The sequence below is a fragment of the Etheostoma cragini genome, chromosome 8 (genome assembly GCF_013103735.1).
Source record: "Etheostoma cragini isolate CJK2018 chromosome 8, CSU_Ecrag_1.0, whole genome shotgun sequence".
NCBI lineage: Eukaryota > Metazoa > Chordata > Actinopteri > Perciformes > Percidae > Etheostoma > Etheostoma cragini.
This window is the reverse complement of record NC_048414.1, coordinates 29619527-29641635: the sequence shown is the minus strand read 5'-3', so window position 1 is coordinate 29641635 and position 22109 is coordinate 29619527. Positions and strand designations below refer to the sequence as shown.

Sequence of the window (22109 nt, the reverse complement as noted above, 5' to 3'; positions counted from 1 at the left end):
ATCAGCAGGAGGGATCGGCCAGGCGGCCTATCTGACGCCCCATCTCTGGGAAAGAGAAGTGAAAAGCCAGGGGGAAATGCAACAGCAGCCTCGGCGCTGCCTCACACACAAAACAAATAAAAAAGATCCAATTTTAATCTTTATCTGGGCTCACATCGGATCGCTGCTTTATCTCTGTTCACATCGGCTTTTTCAGAGAGCACTGACGTTTCCACAACAGAATTAAACAGGAAGCCACGGCCGCCGACGGACAAAGCTTTCTTTACAGCCTAATAAATGGAAACTTGTGCTGTGTTCCTCCCAGTCAGATAGCAAGGCTGCCAAAGTGGCGCTTAAATATCAAATGCATTTCAAACCTCGGCTTTTCTGACGAAAGGCTTCAGAATATCTAAACTCAACTGAACTGTAGAATACTTTAAGGTTACATTTTCTGATTTTACCAAATGGGTCCAGGTGGTGTTCTAGAAAACGCTGTGATAAAACTACTGTGGACACAGTGTGCTGGTTTTATACTACTTACTTACTACTTTCTAACTTTCATAGTGAACGCATAATTCAACCGAAGCGGCTCCAAGTTATCACAAGAAAACGAGGTTAAGCATTACAGCATTCAGCGAGAGGCGGCTGGGTTCTTACGCTTTATCTGCCGGGGCTTGCTCTGCTTCCTCCGGGACATGGTGGCTCTTCTCTTCCCGCTGACTGGACGGACGGACGTCGCGGCAGAGGAGCGGTCTGGCTTCTTCTGTTTTCTGGTTCTTCTCTTGTCCCCCCCCCCCCCCCCCCCCCCCCCCCCCCCCCCACCCCCCGGTTATTGGTGCGACGCGGCGCTCCGATCAGCGACCGGAGAAATCCGCATGACCCGTCTGCACTTTGATATCTTCTGCCACGACAGCTAGCGTGGGGCTACGTGGGGCTACCTGTGGCTGGGTCTGCTCACTGCTAAGTGTCCTCTTCCTCTTCTTCTCCTCACCTTTCTCTCCGTTTTCCTGCTTACTTGTCACTGTGCTCCTCTTTCTCTTCTTTTCCTCACCTTTCTCTCCGTTTTCCTGCTTACTTGTCACTGTGCTCCTTTCTCTTCTTCTCCTCACCTTTCTCTCCGTTTTCCTGCTTACGTTATTCCTTAGCCGGGCGAGGCGCCTCGCGCAACCCTTGGCGCGTCTGTCAGCAGACACAGTTGCCTGTCGTCAGAAATAACAACGGTAATAAATAATAACAGTTATATGGAGGTCAACGAAGTGACTGCTAGTGTTTTCTGTGAAGTTTCCTCTCGCCGGTCCGCCCCCTCCGTCCGCCTGAGTTGTTCCTGAAACAGGGAGCCACTTCCAGCGGAGCTCGGCCGCTCCAGTCAACTCCGCTTACTGCTGAGGAGAGGACGCTTCTCTGGAACGCCCCTTACGTCTGACGTATGGCAACGCACTCCTCTCCTATTGGTTCAAACTTGTCCCATGTAAAGCACGTTTTGTTTTTAGTCTATCAAGATAAAATACATGTTGTAGGCCTACTCATACCAAACATATAAATAAATCCAAACATAGATACATCATTTAAATATTCTCAGAAAAGTTAATTGTACATGCTGTATCCACAATAATACAATACATTTAAATATTCATTGTCAAATTAATATTTATTTTTTATCCCATTATGATATATCTATTCTTATTAAATCCCCATTTTGTTAAAAAAAAAAGAAGGGATATGTTGAATATGTCAAAACAGACTTTTTAAGGTGGAAGGAGGCCTTGGGGAAGACCCAGGACTAGGTGGAGAGATTATATCTCCAACCTGGCCTGGGAACGCCTCGGGATCCCCCAGTCGGAGCTGGTTGCTGTGGATCGGGAAGGGAAGTTTGGGGTCTCCTACTGGAGCTGCTGCCCCCGCGATCCGATAGCGGATAAGCGGTCGCAGATGGATGGATGGAGACTTTTAAAGTATATTACTATTGTTTTGTGAAACACCTTTTACTTTTATGCATGCTGTCATAAACTTTACTGTGTTGTACCTCAACTTAAGAAAGACTGCATAGTCTTCTAATGGGAGGCTAAGGGATTAGGAAGTTTGTGGCAGTCATGGCATTGAAAATTATGATTTTCATCTAAACAGTGTGTCACCCTAATGATAATTAGGTTGACAAACTGTAACACCTTATGTCACCCATATCATATGGTATTCAAAATTCTTATTTTATCCAGTTTGTAATGCATGGTATTGTTGAGTGCTTTCATTGAACTTTTTTTTGTATTCTTATTTAACTGTGATAGAGACATGAGATTAGCCAGGATTTCCTTTTGAGCTGACGACAGGCTTTAGTTTCCTGCATGGAGGATTCACATTGAACAAAGGTAAAACTTGTTTTCAGGCCCTAACATCAACAGTAGAATAGTATTTTTTCTGATATTCTGTCATGATACTAATTGAGCATTTTAATAATGTAGTTTTATTTGAACCTTGCAGGGACATGGTAAATTCATTGGCAAAAAGTACATTTAGCACCTATTTAAAAACCAATTTCCACTTTGAAAGGTCACTTAATTACCAAAATCTATAAGACGAAAATGTTTGAACTTTGTTTGAAGGTTTGTATACATCCATAACTTCTAATAACTGATGTAACAGGAGGCATACACTACTGAACATCTCACATTTCCATTGCATATAGCAATAAACTACCGAGTAAGTGAGTTATAATTCCAGCAACCTGATTGATGCCATGAGGGTTCATTCCACCCAGGGTTGTGTGAGAGTTGGCTTGTAACCAGTTTGATCCCCTGGTGCCACCTAGTGGCTCTCGTTCATCACGAATGTACCTCACTGTGACTACAGTATTTAGGCACATCCCATGCGTTGTGCTCTGTTGAATTAACAGTGCTGTAACGTGGAGACTTGCCATGCTGGCAGGTTAGATATTATAAGTCTATAAATGAGGAGATTCATGCATAGACGATATCCAAACCTAAAGCCTAAGTGTTTCCTTGCTGCAGTGCTCCTTTTCATTGATTCTCCAAATGTGTAGAACTACAATGGAAGTTTTTTTAAAGGTTAATCTTTTGGGCCTTTTTGGCCACTATTTTTAAAAGACAGCTGAAGACATGAAAAGGAAGAGGGGGGGCCAAAACGCATTAAAGGGCCACAGGCCAGAGTTGATCCTGCATCTTCCGCGTCAAGGAGTATCCCTCTATACATGGGCTGGTGCCACCTAGGTGCCCTGAACAGCATTGTTCCGCCTAAATGTATTCCTTTCCTTTGCTGTTTGATGGAAAGTAGTAAAACCACTATTTTTCCAAAATCCCAATGGGAGTTCAGTTAAGTCAGGTGAGTGAAACATACAGCCTGTGGGCCAGAACTGGCCCGCCAAAGGGTCAAGTCAGGCCCACTGGATGATTTAGCAAAGTGGGAAAATTGCAGAGAACTACTTAATTTCGATTCCCCTCTCTCTACCCGAGTCCGTAACAAATTTTTTCTTCCTGCAACGGCCTTAAAACGCTGTTGTGGCAGAAGCCACTTGCATTGGTCAACATCAAGCTGACAACAAATAAAGTTTTTGGTCCTTCAGGAGTGGTTTACTGGTCTGGCCAACTTGAGATCAAATTAGGGGTATGTGGCCCATGAAATAAAATAAGGGTTAGGGTTTGACACCCCTGAGTTAGGAGATCTCGTGACTAAAGCATATGAGTAAGATCATTTCTCATCATCACTCCACAAAGCAGAGGTGTGGACTGGAGACTTGCTGAACTGGACTCGAGTCGCCGTTTTGTTGACTCACGGCTTGACAAAACATAAATGACTTGAGACTCCACTTGGACTTGTAAGTTAATGACTTATGACTTGACTTGACTTAAAGCCCGATGACTCGGATAACTTGCATATATTCATCAGTTTGAATGTTAGTTGTTAAATGTGAAAAAAAAATAATGTTGTCATGTTTCTGTCTAACTATCAAGTATGCTTTGAAGTGTCCAAAGTGTGAATCAAGATTTGATGACTCAAAAAGCTCCTGGTATGTGATAGTCGTGATTGGACAACTGGCGGTCAGTCCTTACTATGGCAACACAGCATCAAAGACCCCCGATGAAGCCTCATTAGTGGGACTAGACCACCACAAAGGCTGTGTCTGCGCCACGAGTAATAACTTTTGGATTGAATTTTTTATTTTAAAAAGTAACTTAACTTGGGACTTTATTTGCCTTAACTAAATACTCAAATTGACTTGACATAACCTGAGACTTGTCCCCAAAAAATATCTTGAGACTTGGACCAAATGACTTAAGACTTACTTGGGATAACGAAAAGAGGACTTGGTCACCACACTGCCCTAAAACCGGTCAGTGAGCCCCCATATCCTGTATGACAGCATTCATTTGGCATCCATGTATATGTCTCAACCACATCTGAAACTCTGTACTGCAATGACAGCCTAGGTATCACTTATTGGCAGAGATAGCAAAAGTACTCACTTCCCATACTCAAGTAGAAGTACAGATAATTGTGTTAAAAAATACTCTGGTAAAAGTATAAGTACGGATTAAAAGTCTTTACTCAAGTAAAAGTAACAAAGTAAAGGTGTAAAAATGTACTTAAAGTATAAAAGTAAAAGTAGCCTTGGAATGACAAAGCTCCCTGGACCAGACAGACGTTACTAGAGAGACGCTGAGAAACTACAGTGGACATGGACAAAAAGGCTCTTAATAGGCCATTATCTACATTTTAAATGGCCTAAAACATATAGCTTATTTATTGTAACGGAGACCGGGACTCCAGGTTAATAAGATTCTGACCGAGTAGCAAGATATGAATTCAGTTGGGATTTTGTGAGAAGTCTGTGTATATTCCCATCTAATTAGATTCAATTTGGTTTTGATGACGCAAAAATAATAACTAACTCCAGTGAAATTATTTGAAATTTAGTGAGGACTAGATTAGGACTGGATTTAGAGCTGATTCTGGTTTCCAAAGTCGCCCCAGGTTTGTCTGTTAAAACACGGACGGTACAATGAAGCATCCGAATAAATATGGGCGTGGGTAGCTCTGCTATGGTGTGGTAATAAAAGAAATAAATCACGTTGTAAAGGCTACCATACACAATGCACAGGAATCATTTATGCTAGTAGAGAATAACAATAAACCCACTATTAATTACATTATCTTAATGAGCAAGGACGTTCAACAATCGCCATTATATCGAATCAACAGCCAGATGTAACCTAGGTAACAGGTGTAACCTAGCTAACAGGTGTAACCTAGCTAACAGGTGTAACCAAGGTACCAGGTGTAACCTAGGTACCAGGTGTAACCTAGCTAACAGGTGTAACTTAAGTAACAGGTGTAACCTAGCTAACAGGTGTAACCTAGCTAACAGGTGTAACCAAGGTACCAGGTGTAACCTAGGTACCAGGTGTAACCTAGCTAACAGGTGTAACCTAGGTACCAGGTGTAACCTAGCTAAGAGGTTTAACCTAGCTAAGAGGTGTAACCTAGGTAACAGGTGAAGAACACAAACAAGCTAACTTTTGAATGTGCCAGAGCTGCAGACCAACACAACAACATGCTTAAATGAACTGACAACATAAAGCATATGACTTACAGTTCTCATAGATGCACACACACACACAATCTCAGCTGATTAACCTCCAGGCAGATAGTCTCTTTGTCTTTTCTCTCCCTTTTGTCTCCGTGTGCCGTGCACGCCTGCCCCCGGTGTGAGGCGCGTGTCCGCGCTATTCTCCGATATACACTCACAATCATACTTGATAGAAGACATTTAGTACAAAACTAAAGTAACGAGCCAATTTTGTAAAATGTAAGGAGTAGAAAGTACCGATATTCGTGTTAAAATGTAAGGAGTAAAAGTGGAAAAGTCGCCCAAAAAATAAGTACTGAAGTAGGCTAAAGTATAAAAGTCTGAAAAATCTACTTGAGTGCAACGAAGTATTTGTACTTCGTTACTTCCAATTTCTGCTTATTGAATAACATTCTTTATTTTTGAATTTAGTACATTACTTTTTTACCCTGCATTGGGTAGTATTTTGGAGATTTGTGTGGCTTACTAGAAATGTTGGGTTATTAATCCAAATTCCAGGAAATCTTGCTTATTTATTTTTTAATCTTGAAAATTTTGTCAGCTCATGATGACAGACAGTAGTGAGTGTGTTTCATTATCTTATGGATTTTTAATTCACATTGTGCAAAATGTATATATATATATGTATTTTTTGCCAGTGGAATAGTTGTGGTCTATTGACTCCCCCCCAACCTTTGGCATGCTGTCCTTTTCCTCAGTTTGTCTAGTCTGTCGTCTGTCTGGCCGTGAGGGCGCTCCTACCAGAGGCATGGCTACCCATCTCCTGTTCCTTCATCCCCTCAGCTGTATCCCATCTACTCATCATCTCCTGCCCTACTTAAACCCGGGCTGAGCGCCTCTTCAGCGCCAGATTGTTACATTTTCTCACATGATCCCTCCCAGCTGCCTTCCACCATCCCGCCGAGCTTTCAGGGTGAATTATTGGGACGACGCGACCAGCTGATCCGCTCACTACCTGAGAACAATCAACAGCTAATCAGGTTACCCAGCTAACAGCTCAAGTCGGCAAGCTGTCTGTTGTTCCCTCACCTCCTCTCTCTGTTCCCTCTGTCTCAACGTCAGTTCCCACAGGCATGGCGGCCACCGCACCCCCCCCCCCCGTGAGCCTCCCATCACCTCACCGAAACCTTTCTCTGGTGAACTGGATAAGTGTCGTGGATTTCTGCTCCAGTTTGGACTTATCTTCCCTCAACGGCCGCTTTCTTTTTCTCCAGAGGCTGCTAAAGGACATTATGGGCTGCTCAGGGGCCGAGCCCTGGCTTGGGCTTAAGGGGTTTGTGCTAACCGCCTGCCCTCAGGTATTACCTTTGACTCTTTTTCTTCGGATTTAAAAACCTGTGCTCGATCATCTGGACCATGTGGGGGGTGCCTTGAGGCGTCTGCTTGCACTCAGACAGGGGGCTGGTGGGGTAGCGGATCACTCAATTGACTTTTCAGTTCACTTCAGTTGACGCTGGCAGCGGACTCTAAGTGGAACGAGGAGGCGTTACGGGTGCATTCATTAACGGTTTGAGTGACACTATTAAGAATGAATCGTCTGTTCGGGATGAGCCTGCCACCCTTAATGATCTTGTGTCTCTTGCTATCCGAATAGACAAGAGGATGCGGGAGAGGAAACAGGCAAGGAGTGGCTGATCTCTCCCCTCTGGCCGGACTGCAGTGTTGTTGGGGTTAGAGGACACCTGCCTCCCCGCTGTCGCCCTCAGCCTCCCTGTTCGCCTCCCCGCCTGAGCTGAAACACCCTGACCACTCGCTCCAATTCGTGGTGGAAGTGGATGCTTCTGCTTCGGGGGTGGGTGCTGTCCTGTCCCAACCCTCCCCCTCCGCCCAGAAGCTCCATCCTTGTGCCTTTCTCTCCAAGAAATTGTCTCCCGCTGAAAGGAACTATGACTTGGGCAATCGAGAGCTTCTGGCGGTCAAAGTGCCGCTGGAGGAGTGGCGCCATTGTTTGGAGGGGCTGAGCAGCCTTTTGTGGTATGGACTGACCACAATAACCTGGCTTACATTCAGTACACCAAGAGGCTGTCCTCCCAGCAAGTCAGGTGGGCCCTGTTTTTTAAGACGTTCAACGTCACTCTCACCTACCGTCCGGGGTCACAGAAAGTGAAGCCGGATGCACTGTCTCAGCTATTGACAACCAGGAGGACTGTGCCTACTCTGCCTCTGCATCCATTAAACCACCTTTACTTTACCCTGTTTACTGCGAGTTTTTGTATCTCTGTGTTCTGGGTCTCACTTATCCCTAACAATAGTCATCTATTGCGTATCCCCGACAAGAACAACAGATATGACAAACACAATGACCTCATTCATGTTTTTATCATTCTGTCTATTACTAAAGGGCAATACAGCAAGAAATATTCATATCAACTTCTTTTTGTTGCAGGTGAAGTAATGCAGAGTACAACATAGACACAGTTTGGACGTTCTCAGCAATTTCTCTGAGAAGAAGAAGTTTCTCTGAAAGAAAATAGATTATTTTGCATCTGAAAATGTAAAATACTGACAGCTTGCAACAAAGCAAGACTGGAACCAAGTGCACTACTCAAAGACAGGCATGTAGATAAAAGTTCAAGCTCACTCTACTAGTTCTTTAAGGCAAGCAAGGGTTGAATGCAAGTAGACAATCAGATCAGGCAAACAAATCCAACAGGGGCTAGGCAGAGACTATTTAGACTGAGGGGCCAGGCAGACCACCACTAAAGCTAGGAAGAACCAATTAAATGGGGCAAATAGGCCAAGATGTGGGAAAAGGCATTTTTCTTCTTTTTGTTTGGATCTCATGCAATATGTTTCAATTTTCTGACAACAGGTTCCTCCAACTCTTTCATGAAGTCACTTTCCTCTATTTTCAATTTGAAATAGAATATCAGTTCATCACTTTCAGCCCTCCTTCCTGCCTGTGAATATCACACTTCATGATAGTCACGGGATTGCAGACAAGCTACAGGGTTTTTGTTGGGGACTATCTTAAACACATTTTTTCTTATTTGGCGCTCCAGTAAGTCAAAAATAAACTACGCACTCACTTCCCATACTTAAGTGGAAGTACAGATACTAAAAAATACTCTGGTAAAGTTGAAGTACTGATTTAACTTCTTTACAATGTAAAAGTAACAAAGTACAGGAAGTACAAGAAGCCTTGTGAATGACAACCATTGTTTATGCAGCTACCTGGAGCACACACACGTTACTGGAGAGCACGCTGGGGAGCGTCAGTGGACATGAAAAATATGCTCTTTATATACCGCTGATTATTGGGACTCCAGGTTAATAAGACTGTGACTGAGCAGCATCACATGAATTCAGTTGTGATTCTGTGAGAATTCACAGATCCAGTTCCTCTTTTTTAATCTTCGCCTTAAAATTTAAAGGAATCTACAAGTGTGTGTGTGTGCTCAAACATGGCTTCTGGAAAGAAAATGAAGGATAAAATATGAATAACTAAACAGACATTAGGGAAGAATTTCCCAAGCACATTGGCCCGGAGCCCTTCTTGACGTCTACTGTTTCAAACATCTCTCTCAGATCAGGCCAAGGATGATGGGAATGTCTCGCTGCTTGTCTTCTTCATTTCCAATCATGTCTCCGTCCGTACCACTACGTGCTAACGTTAGCGCCATCCAGCTGCACTGATTTTCTCCAAATGAACGCAGAATGCCGCTAAATTAGTCGAGTCGTCTAAGTGGTGCATCAAGTACAACGTTTGTTCCCATACGATTAGATTTAATATGGTATTGCAGTATTGATGCAAACATTAATAATGGTAACTCCAGTGAAATTATTTGAAAACATGTTTGTGAGGACTAGATTAGGAGTGGATTTAAAGCACCAGGTGTGTCCGTTAAAACACGGATGGAGACAACTTCTCTCTTTTGATGCTTCATTACAATCAAGCAACGTGCAACCTAGGTAACAGGTGAAGAACACAAACAACAGAATCTCCAGCAACTGACTTTAAATGTGCCAGAAGTATAGACTAATACACAATGTAAGGAGTAGAAAGTACCTTTGTTACGTCCCATCTCTGTCTAACAATGCTAAATCTTTCCCTCACAGTGAAGGAGAAAAAAGAATGTCATCCAGCTGTCTAAATATTGGTGACCCCCCCCCCCCCCCCCCCCCCCCCCCCCCCCCCCCCCCCCCCCAGTTAGCTAGTCAGGACAACATCATGAGTCAGCTAAGAAATCACCAATAGTTTGCCAGTTCTAGTTTTTATAACACCAAACCATGCAATCTGTGTACAATAAAATAACTAACCAAAGTGAAGGGACGCCTCTGAACACCCACAGGTGTTTTCACTTCTTCTGGCTTATTAGACTCTTTTCACATTGATGGGAACTTATTAGGTTGAAAATTATTTCTAGCAGTAAGGATGACAAAGGTGCCATTTGTCCTACCCTAACAGGTGCAACAACACTGACAGTGGACTCAGGAAGATGTCAATCACTGAGTCTATCCACACCCGCACAGTCCTGGAAAAGTTCCAATCAGCCACATTCCCAATAAACACCTGTGTAGGTGTTCAGGGTCTTTGATGTGGGCAGTTGATTTCCTACAGTCAGTTTTCATCTCAGAGTAAATTACATTTAAATGTGTTCTGACTTTTTTGTTCCAACGTTATTCAGTGCCTCTCAGAAGGGAGAGAATGTTGTGGGTCTACTACATTATCTGAAGGTATACCAAGTATTACATCACTTTTTTTTGTGGTTTGCAGCATTGAGCTGTAGTGGTCAAAGAGCAGGACTTTATCATTTTTGACTCAGCGGTCACAGTTCTTCCTGTGGTGCTTTGGAGGTTAAATCAATAGACATTATACTATTCATGCTGAGCTGTGGTTGTGACATAGTGAGCTTGTTTGTGATACGTGTGTGGGAGTTAGAGTCAGAGTTGTGTACTTGTGTGTTAGCAGGGTGGTACCAGAGGCCAGGACAGGGCAGAGGGCTTTTTCTCTAAAGGCCCAGTGTAAGTCTTTTCTTCCAGCAGTCAGGATGGGAACAGCACAGTTCATTGTTTGTCTCCTTCTTGTGCTGACAACCATAGCACAGGGAACACCAGGTAAGAAAACATTTTACATATGCACCAGCCACTGTGGATGACTAAAACATAGGTTAATTGTACAATTTTCCAACATCTTAGCAGCCCAAGGATGATGATGTTAAATTGTCAACTTTTCAGGATCTACCAATCTCCAAATTTACCGAATAATCCAAGGGTTTTTTCATGATCACGTACAGTACAAGCATGTTTCTAAGTAAGCTTTTTGAAACCAGTGGTGAAAGAAGTAGTTAGATTCTTTAGTTTGGAACATGCATAGTGAGTTGTTAGGGACTTCAAAAAGTTTACTTAGAAACACGCATGTAACAAAAAGAAACACGACTGTCATTCCGTATTTTATTCGGTGGGTTTGGCCAACACTGCTGCAACCAGATATTCAAATATATATATTCAAAAAAATAAAACTCACAAATATAGCACATATGTAATTAGAAATATCAATTAACTGTCAAATGGGTAGAGTGGTGAATAAAGTACCGTTAGCTGGCTTCTGCCCCCTCTATTGGTTATATAGCTACTCTATTGGCAGGCTACATATAGACTTGGTAAACCCCGCGCAGTCTGATTGAACCCTGCAGCTCGGTCTCAAATCTATTGAGCTCGGCTTGGTCTGGTGATAGCCAGGCTAGGCTAGATATGGAAAATGCTGATAAAATAATCACAGGTTTGTGCAAAAGGCAACCTTAAACCAGCAATAACCTAAGTAAATATGAACTATAAAAAATAGTACTACTAAAATACCACTTAAAATTGCATTTTGCCTTGTGCTTTTTGGTCTCTCCAGTGCTAGCTTAAAGCTATAGTGCGTAGTTTCTGTCGCCCCCTAAAGGAATTCTGAGTTATGACAACAACACTGTCAACGCATCCACATGATCACACACACCACAGACATTATTAAATGAGGTTCCCTGCTCACAGCAAACAGTAACATGAGCGATATTAATTATCTGATACATGGTTAAACCTCCTTTTCTCTTACCAGTGTAGCCACAGCAAAAAACACAAATCGGTCCAAAAAAGTCCGTTAGAGTAAATGCCATGAACATATTCTTCGTAAATCTTTGAAATCATTCTATTAAAAGCACAGGCAAGTCGGCCTTGTTGAATGATCCAAACTTTCTTTAAAAGTTGCCATGTTTAGCGTATGACTGAGAAACATTGTTTCATAATCCTTTAAGCAGACATTTTGAATTTTCATAGTATGAAAAGGTGTTGCTAGTAATAACATTAAGGACGGCTTTGTTCTATTCAAGTGTCCTAGTAAGCCATGACTGGGTGGCGGTAAGCCAGCATTTTAAATGGAATTCATTTTATTATTTACACCTATGCTTTTTCTACTTTGACATGTAATTAGAAGTTAACACATTGTATTCCACAGTCACTGCTGCTGCTGCTGACTGTGTGACGGAAGGATTGAGCAATGAATTCAACCAACGGTGAAAAAGAAACAATCAGTTTAGCCCCCACACACAATAGTCTTACATTTCTCCCCTGATGGTTACTGGTCTCATTGTTTTAATTGCCTTTAATATGTTTATGTTGGTTTGATTGCTTCATCTGTTTTCAATGGGCTAAATGTGCTGCTTTTACTGTAAAGGTTTTTTTTATTACCATGTTAACAGCTACATAAATACTTATGATTATTAATATTATTATTATTATTATCACTATTATTAACTGAAAAGGATACAAGAATCCAGAACATTGCTGCACATAGATCAGACTGCAACAGTTACTGCCGATAAAACTTCACACACAGAGCAAAAGGTTTTTAGTGTCTGTACTGACTGTTGTAATTATACTATGCTAAGTATTGTCACTGTCTAATGGCAATACAGTGCATGCTTTCCAAATTCATCTACACTTATATTCACATGATTAAACAACAATAACATAACTGTGACATTAATCAAAGCTGGGCATGATGCTCACTGTGATATATTACCTAATTCAAGCAAGTTTCAGGTTGTCAAGATAACTTAATGTAATGTCACTGATGTCCAGAAACATTAATGAAAAACGTTATAGCATTCTTTGGGAAAGGGTTGGCAGTCATTTAAAATGAACATTAATTGTAACCATGGAACTTTATCACAAATACATGTATATCTTCAGCAGGGAGCACTGACCCTGTGGTCTGTCTGAAAAATGGCCGAATCAGAGGGCAGTACGTCATGGTGAAAGGCACGGAGAGGAGGGTCAAGCAACACCTAGGAATCCCCTTTGCACGGCCCCCAGTGGGGCCCCTCCGCCTGGCTGTCCCTCAGGATGCAGAGCCCTGGGAGGGGGAGAGAGACGGCACACGTCAGCCTCCCATGTAAGACTTGGTGACTTAAAGTGTGGTTAACTGTTAAATGTTTTTTCATAGAATCTGTATTTGTATCATCACTCCTTTTGAATGATATTACATATCTTATTCCACTTTGATTGTAACACTATTTTATCTTGTTTTTACCTTTTTATCTAATCGTAATTTTGTACACATGTAATACCTCTTTTGTTTTTGTCATGCCTTCATTTTATTTAATTCTTTTTTGCTTGCTTTTATTTTGAAGCACATTGAGTTTACGGCTGTTGAATGATATGTGCTATCTAAATAAACTGTTTTAAATCCGTTTTCCCCACATACTTGGCACAAACTTCTTCTCTCTCTCTCTCTCTCTTTCTCTCTCTCTCTCTCTCTCTCTCTCTCTCTCTCTCAAGGTGTATCCAGGATCCAGAAATGGTTGTGAGTGTTGCTAGGACCATGTCAATGCAATTCAGCCCACCACAGCTTTCAGAGGACTGTCTGTATCTGAACGTATACTCTCCAGCTGAGGCAACAAAAGGGGACAAACTGCCAGTAGGTTGAACAAACCTAGATCATATGTGATTTTAAACAGGCGTGGACAAAGTAACAGAATGTCCTTACACTATAAATGCCATCCATTAAAACAACCCAGCATTACCATTATGAAGAGAGGGAGTAAATTGGGATGTTGCTGGACTAAGTTGTCCATGTTATTTAGTCCACTCTCTGTCTCTCTGCTGAGTAAAGAGCTGCTCCCTGTAATGTCAAAATGTGTTACCTACTCAAACAAAGCGTCAGCTGGTGTTTCATTTTTACCATTTAACCTTTGAGTTGTCTTCAGGTCAGAAATGACCTGCCACTGTGTTCAACAGAAGAGAAAAAAACTCCCTAAATCAGCGTTTCACAATTGTGATTGGTTTAGAGAAATGCCATTAAACCAGAGCACGTTTTTCTCCTATCCCAGAATGCTGTGTGGACTAGCCAGACCCTCCTCCGCAGTGCTGTGAAGGAAGGTCTGGCTAAGCGAGACTACACCTTAACTGACTCCTTTCAGTGCTTTAAAAGTCTCCCATTGCTTTCAGTGTAAATCTCCACTGACATTTACAAGGGTTACATCTCTTACATCTCGACTTTTACTGACATACTACCTGAAAGTTAGACCTTTTTCAGTACCTTGATTCTACATGACACTTCACCTACTTTCAGTGCTTTTTGATTATTATAATCAAACTATGAGTATAAGTCAGTCTAACTGCAACTATAAGACAGTCTCATCTGTCCTTTCATGTCTAATTCTCTCATTAACAGTTCAATGGCTTTAAACTCTTACTCTTTCACCAAGAGTTTAAAATCTCTCATCTGCTACACTTTAAAGGGTAACTTGATCCTATTCTCCTATGTTGTTGTGTCTAAGTAACTGATGGGAACAACAATCTTTAGAATTAGTTAAGCCCGCTTGGTAACTGCCAGTCACAGCAATTTCCAATTAGTTTTTTTTTTTAATAAGGGGTTACTACCATAGTTTTTTTCAACCTGGAGCCTATGTTTGTGTCCGCTAACATCACCAATACTGGACCAGTGTCGAAGGTTGTTTTTCCCATCAGACACTTAGACACAAAAACGTTTAAACCATTTTTACCACTTTACATATTGCTCCATCAAATTGCTCTAAGGTCTCACATTTCAACCATTCAACAGTGCTTATGCTACAACTAGCTACGATGCTAATGCAACCACATAGCGCTTACAGTGTTTTATGGACACACCTTAAGGGACTCTAAATAGTACAGTTTTGTAAACAAATATTCATCTTAGTTTACAATGAGCTTATGCAATCTTACATCACAATGTAGGTGGCATACTACAAATGGTTGTATCTTCTACTGTACTGTGTGTCAGGTGATGGTGTGGATCCATGGAGGAGGTCTGACAATGGGTGCAGCTTCTCAGTATGATGGCGCTCCATTAGCTGCTTATGAAAACATAGTGATGGTTGTTATTCAGTATCGTCTTGGCATTCTAGGATTCCTGAGGTAAGGGATTGTGTTGCTCGTTACATTTCTGTCTGGTTTCAAGAAAGAAATTGAAAATATCCACAGTGTCACATTGACCGGTTATTCTAGGCTTTTTTGCAAACAATTCTCTAAGAACCCTAAAAGATGTGTCTTGACCTTTCTTGTTTCAAAGCACTGGAGACGAGCATGCTCGGGGCAACTGGGGTTTCTTGGATCAGCTAGCAGCTCTGAAATGGGTGCAAGGAAACATTGAGGCCTTTGGCGGCGATCCGCAAACCGTCACAGTCGCTGGAGAGTCTGCAGGAGGAATCAGTGCATCCATACTAGTAAAGAAAACTAATCACTGGAAGAAAAGAAACACATTAGTTACATACATTTACACATTTGTAACATGTTTGACATGTTTAAGTGACCCAAATGTGTGAACCTCAGTGCTAGCTTATAAATGCATTATTAATTTATTATCATATACATTGGTCAAGTCATTGCATATGTAATGTATCATTCTATATCAACAGACTCTGTCTCCACAAGCAAAAGGACTATTTCACAGGGCAATTTTTCAAAGTGGAGTAGCAACAATTGGGACCTACACTACAAACCATCCTTTGGAACATGCCAAGGTACTGTAATATGTAAACGGAGTAGAGTAGAATGAATTTAAAACATATCAAACGCATGCTCATTGTTTTGAATATTTACTGTATTTGTACTGACAGAACTTAGAGGCATTAATTGGCCCTTTGCTGAATTAAGACATAACACATTGACATATTATCACCTACCAAGATGAAACCCCCTTGGTGCCCTCATGTTCGAAATAAACTTTTTAAAAAAACAAGGCTGCTCTTCTAGTGGAGAAAGCAAGATGCTGTACACTAATGAGTGCCCTTAAAATGGAAAGCAGAAATTCTCTAGGGTGTCTTGCCAGTGGAGAAAACATAATAGTGTTTTCTAGGGTGTCCTGCCAGGGGAGAAAACAAGATAGTGTTCTCTAGGGTGTCCTGCCAGGGGAGAAAACAAGTTAGTGTTCTCTAGGGTATCCTGCCAGGGGAGAAAACAAGTTAGTGTTCTCCAGGGTGTCCTGCCAGGGGAGAAAACATGATAGTGTTCTCTAGGGTGTCCTGCCAGAGGAAAAAACGTAATAGTGTTCTCTAGGGTGTCCTGCCAGGGGAGAAAACATGATAGTGTTCTCTAGGGTGTTCTGCCAGGGGAGAAAACATGATAGTGTTCTCTAGGGTGTCCTGCGGAGAAAATGTGATACATTGCCATCTAGGGTGCCCTTTACTCTTTTTGCAGTTTTTACATTTACATTTACATTTTTACAGCAACCTTCACATGTGTACCAGATTAAAATAAATTAGAACTGTTTAAGCAGGATACCTTTACTTATGCCGTTGTGATTTTTATTAATCTGTTCCTTATACCTAGATTGTTGCCAACCTTACTGGATGTGACTGCAGCCGCACAGAGGAACTGGTCCGGTGCATCAGGGGGAAAAGTAAAGATGAGTTAGTTGATGGAGCTAAAAAGGTACATGGTTTTGGGAAGATATGCAGGCAGATGTTATAGATTTTTTTAGCTGTGTTAATTGTGTGTTCTATTTTATCTTGCATTTTCTGGATCCTTCTGTATTTATAGTGTAGTTTAAGTTAAACTAGGAGGCCAAAATTAGCCAGAAAAGTGTCTATTGCTATGTCATATGGTGCTGGTATATTAGAAAACCCTTCCCACCCAATGGAATCATCATTTTGTCAATGTTCAGTCTAAATTCCAGATCAGAATTTCAAGTGTCATGGCCAACTTTTAGCCACAAGATGGCAGCCTGAGAACACACTTGGCTGGTAAACACATTGAAGGTTTTGTTACCTTCATCCACTTGGATGAAGACCAATTGATGTTCAATAGCAGTAAGTTCTGTCTTGTGTTTAGATGGAAATTTACCTGGGAGCCGTGGTGGACGGCGAGTTTCTCACTGACACAGCAGAGGAGCTTCTCAAGAGAAAAGAAATGTTGAAGATTCCAGTGCTGATGGGAATAACCAACAATGAGTTTGGATGGATCCTGCCTCAGGTCACACAGTTCTCAATTCTTTCACTCCATCATTCAGACAGAATATACTCTACCCAGCTTCTGTGACAGTTTTACTCCCTTTTAATTGAGTCCAAGGGTGTAACTTTGGGTGTAACGGGGGGGGGGGGGGGGGGGGGGGGGGGGGGGGGGGGGGGGGGGGGGGGCAATATACTTTTGAGCAATATCAAAATTTTAACGTTAAACTCTTCACTTCCTCCATTTTGGTGATTTCTTTTGCAACACTGTGTGCCTTTTATGCATCAAGGTTATGGGCCACATGTCTTTATGAAATTTATGAATAATTATTAGGGATGGGTTGCACTGGCCAGTTTTTATTTTTGGGGATTGTGTCTTTCAGACCAATTCTAAACAATCTGGAGAGAGTCAAATAGAGTCAATGCAAAATCTTGAACTGAATGAGTTGCACCCTCACATCGCGAGACATTTCATTCTGTCCTTCTCAACTTTACCTAATTTGAAGCAATTTTTCATGTTGATTACAGAGCTTTGCCCCTCCCGGCTGGGAACACGGTATGACCACAACGTCTGTGCTGGCAGTGGTGAACATGTTCAATCCTACAGGGGTGAGCTCCATGGTAGCTGTTGTTGTTCGTTAATGATAATAATTGATACTTTGATTCATTTAGTGTATCATAATATTTTACAGTTTATTTAGACATACACATAAATTGTATGCAGTGAGGAAATAAGTATTTGAACATCCTGCTATTTTGCAAGTTCTCCCACTTAGAAATCATGGAGGGTCTGAAATTGTCTTCGTAGGTGCATGTCCACTGTGAGAGACATAATCTAAAAAAGAATTCCAGAAATCCCAATGTATGATTTTTTAAAAACTATGTATTTGTATGATACAGCTGCAAATAAGTATTTGAACACCTGTCTATCAGCTACAATTCTGACCCTCAAAGACCTGTTAGTCTGTCTTCAAAATGTCCCCCCCCCACACTCCATTTATTATCCTAAATTAGATGCACCTGTTTGAGGTCGTTAGCTGCATAACACCTGTCCACCCCATACAATCAGTAAGAATCCAACTACTAACATGGCCAAGACCAAAGAGCTGTCCAAAGACACTAGAGTCAAAAAAATGTACACCTCCACAAGGCTGGAAAGGACTACGGGGAAATTACCAAGCAGCATGGTGAAAAAAGGTCCACTGTTGGAGCAATCATTAGAAAATGGAAGAAGATAAACATGACTGTCAATCTCCCTCGGACTGGGGCTCCATGCAAGATCTTACCTCGTGGGGTCTCAATGATCCGAAGAAAAGTGAGAAACCAGCCCAGAACTACACGGGAGGAGCTGGTCCATTACCTGAATAGAGCTGGGACCACCGTTTCCAAGGTTACTGTTAGTAAAACACTAAGACGTCATGGTTTGACATCCTGCATGGCACGGAAGGTTCCCCAGGTTAAACCAGCACGTGTCAAGGCCCGTTTTAAGTTTGCCAACGACCATTTGGATGATCCAGAGGAGTCCTGGGAGAAAGTCATGTGGTCAGATGAGACCAGAATAGAACTTTTGGGTCATAATTCCACTAACCATGTATGGAGAAAGAAGAATGATGAGGACCATCCCAAGAACACCATCCCTACTGTGAAGCATGGGGGGGTAGCATCATGCTTTGGGGGTGTTTTTCTGCACATGGGACAGGGCGACTGCACTGTATTAAGGAGAGGAGGACCGGGGCCATGTATTGCAAGATTTCGGGGAACAACCTCCTTCCCTTAGTTAGAGCATTGAAGATGGGTCGAGGCTGGGTCTTCCAACATGACAATGACCCGAAGACCACAGCCAGGAGAACCAAGGGGGGGCTCTGGAAGAAGCAGATCAAGGTTCTGGCGTGGCCTAGCCAGTCTCCAGACCTAAACCCAATAGAGAATCTTTGGTGGGAGCTCAAACTCTGTGTTTCTCAGCCCAGAAACCTGACTGATCTAGAGAAGATCTTTGTGGAGGAGTGGGCCAAAATCCCTTATGCACTGTGTGCAAACCTGGTGAAAAACTACAGGAAACGTTGGACCTCTGGAACTGCAAACAAAGACTACTACTCGCACATTAATGCAAATTTTTACCTTGGGACCCCAAACCTTCAAGCCCCACTATATCTCTACCTCTATATCTAATATATATATATGTATATAGATACTTTATATGTATATGTCTTTTTTTTTTACTATGGCTTATTATTTTGCCCCTTTAAAATCTTACTAAACTATTAATTCAAACCAAGATGGCAGTATCAATAACAGTTTAAACAAGTGAGTTTGTGAACATTAATACATAAAAGTAATTCACATACAGAAAAACAGTCCAAAAAAATACAAAAATATTAATTTCAGGAAAATGTTGAAAATACATAAGGATTAAGGGCACTGGCCAGTCCATTGGTGAATATCATGTCTGTATTATATATATCAGTATTTCGTGTCTGATACTGCCAAAAACATTATTTGAAAAAGTAAGGAAAAGGGAACTTTTTTACTTTGACAGGTCTTCAGGAATAAAACACTCTGTACATAACCTAAACTGATGGTATTAGCTTAAAGAGTCTTTCCAGACATGTTCATCTGCTACTTTTCCAGGGGTCAGTTACAATTTTTATACCAATATCCAAATCATAAGTATGATTTAAAATTAGTTATGTATTGTGTGTTGTTACTCCAACTGTATAGGATTTTGTGTATGCAAGAGATGCCTGAATGTTTAGTAGATTAGCAACATTATGCAATGTCAGTTTCTGTAGGCAACTTAAAAGAATTAGGCGCCTGCACTTAGTTATTTCTCCCACATGTTTATTGTGTTGCAACATTTCAACCCTACTGGGTCTTTCTCAGGCAAAACGCTTACTATGGGCTACACAGGCCTACTCAATGGCCCCAGAATACATTGCAACCCTCAAGACTGCGAGTCACACAGTTTAAATAATTAACTGTTCAATGGACATATTATCATATTATAACATTGATAGGAAAGGTTGTCATCATTAAGATTTTTGCGAGCTCACAAAGTTTTAATTCTGTAACATTTTGACCAACAAGGTTGTCTTTGTCAGGCAAACACATTGATTGTAGTCATTACATCAGATGTGAACAATATTTACACAATTTTGAATTAGTCATCCTTCTTCTCGATGAGAAGTTGATGTAGAAAAAAAACCCTACCTCAGAGGAAAATCTAATGGTCCAACCTTCCTCCCTGTTTCAGGCCTCCTTTGCAAACACCCTCATCGTTGACGAATACTTGAAAGGGGCTAAAACACCAGAAGAGATCAGAGACACATTAACCGAAGTCATTGGGGACCTGCTGATGACGCTTCCTGTCGTCTCGGTGGCCGGATACCACTCAGGTCAGGAGGGGCACGGCACAGACAGAGCATCTTGACAGCTCTATTAATTAATGGAAATGAATGTTTGTGTCACACACAGAGGATTAAATGATTAAAGAACTGTGTAGGAAGACATTCTTTCAGTGTTGATGCACTTTTAGTCTAATTTCAACCAAAGGAAAGCAACAACTCAGAGTTTGTACCATAGACTGTATATAATTGTGAACATAGCATCTGTGACGTCAGCCTTTGGTTTGGGGATTGCTGTTTTTGACGAGAGGTTGGAGATGTGGAGGATGGGCCAGTGTTGTTCATGGTGGCAATGGGCTGGCGCTGCGTTATCCTAAACGCTAAAGACATGAAGTAGCCAATTTTCAACTCTTCTGAAGCGAGTCATCCAGGCGAGATTTACCAGCTGTTAAACAAGGACCTCCAGGTACTGCCGCCATATACGGCAGCACCGAAAATCAGCAGACTTGAAGGTACCTGCTAAAGCTAGCATCAGCTAGCTAGCTTGGTTGGCAGAACGCTGAACAAGACCTTTTTAGATGATGAAATGTTCCAATTAACACAGTGAGATGAGTCAACGTTTAAGAAGAAAACAAGCTAATGGCTAGTTAAATGCACACAGTCCCGTGAACACACATTGCAGTCTGCGTTCAGCCACGCCCTGCTGTTTTGGCAACATTTAAAATAAATGGGACCATAATTTACCAAATGAACATTGTGCTGTATTGAGGAAGAGTTAAAACTAGTGAATTACTCGTTATCCAAATGTTTATTGAGGTTATAATTCAAGTGAGAAAAAGGGTGATTTTCCCTATAAACAGACTTCTTTTTGCAAACAGTAGAGTCACCCCATGCTGAGAATGAGATAGAATGCAGGTTTAAGTCACTTCATTGGCATACGTCTGCTCTGCCACCTGAGCCACAGTGCCGATCATGTCCTGCAATGATTTGCTAATTACTCAGGATCTTTGACCTTAATCTCACCCTAAGCATACACCTCTTGTCTTTTATCACCTTGGTGTATTTAGATGCAGGTGTTCCAGTCTACATGTATGAGTTTGCATACATTGCTGAGATACACAAACACAGCAGACCCAGCTTTGTGAAGGCAGATCATGGAGATGATGTTGGCTTCATGTTTGGTGCATGTTTCTGGAATGGACATATACAAATCACAGGTATGTTGTATCTAATGTCTACCCATTATATTAGAGCTGCAACTAAAGAAAAGTTTAATTGTTGATTCAAGCTGTTTTAGTTGTTTGTTCTACAAAATGCTAGTAAATGGTGAAGAAAGGTTTCCCAAAGCCCCAAAAGACGTTCTCAAATGTATTGCTTTGTCTCAACTCAAAGATAATCAGTTAATTGTCCCAGAGTGACTAGAACATGTCTATATTTAAGATGCAGATTTATTTCTTCATAAAGAATTAATCAAACCGATTAAGTGATTATTAAAATATTTGGCAAGTTCTTGAATGGTTAACAGCTAATCAATTAATCTTTGCATCTCTGCATAATAAATATATATAGAGATATAGATTAGAAGGCTCTCCTGTCTTTTTTTCATTACAAACTTTGTAAGGGCTCATTTGAATATCAGGCCTGATCCCATCACCCCTAACCCACGATCCCTTCACCCTTAACCCATGATCCATTCACCCTTAACCATGACCACTTCACCCCTAACCCATGATCCCTTCACCCCTAACCATGACCACTTCACCCCTAACCCATGATCCC

The 22109-nt window shown here is 41.5% G+C and overlaps 2 protein-coding genes and 1 long non-coding RNA gene across 6 annotated transcripts in view; 1 reads left to right on the top strand and 2 right to left on the bottom strand.

Moving 5' to 3' along the window:
- Positions 1-771, bottom strand: part of zfpm1 (zinc finger protein, FOG family member 1) — a 124468-nt gene extending 123697 nt beyond the window's left edge. For all 3 annotated transcript variants that reach the window (XR_004657565.1, XM_034878660.1, XM_034878659.1), the window contains exon 1: positions 637-771. Coding sequence is in view for 2 of the 3 variants with exons in the window: in XM_034878660.1 (XP_034734551.1) it covers positions 637-676 (40 nt within the window). In the remaining variant the exon portion in view is untranslated. The remainder of the gene's footprint in view (positions 1-636) is intronic.
- The window catches only part of ces3 (carboxylesterase 3), a 28372-nt gene that overhangs the window by 4795 nt on the left and 1468 nt on the right, over positions 1-22109 (top strand). Inside the window, exons 3-13 of one of the 2 annotated variants that reach the window (XM_034878673.1) lie at positions 10549-10636; positions 12752-12953; positions 13340-13478; positions 14826-14959; positions 15114-15267; positions 15460-15564; positions 16373-16474; positions 16874-17014; positions 17518-17598; positions 20240-20381; positions 21398-21547. In XM_034878673.1, coding sequence (XP_034734564.1) covers positions 10570-10636; positions 12752-12953; positions 13340-13478; positions 14826-14959; positions 15114-15267; positions 15460-15564; positions 16373-16474; positions 16874-17014; positions 17518-17598; positions 20240-20381; positions 21398-21547 — 1417 coding nt within the window. In that variant the 5' untranslated portion in view covers positions 10549-10569. Of the gene's footprint in view, positions 1-10466; positions 10637-12751; positions 12954-13339; positions 13479-14825; positions 14960-15113; positions 15268-15459; positions 15565-16372; positions 16475-16873; positions 17015-17517; positions 17599-20239; positions 20382-21397; positions 21548-22109 lie in introns of those variants that run through there. The other variant, XM_034878674.1, reaches the window with a different exon arrangement.
- Positions 4169-17992, bottom strand: LOC117948827. The gene is made up of 4 exons (XR_004657567.1): positions 17980-17992; positions 8827-8828; positions 8389-8394; positions 4169-4312 (listed from the first exon to the last, which is right to left on the bottom strand). It is a non-coding gene; the product is annotated as an uncharacterized LOC117948827 (long non-coding RNA).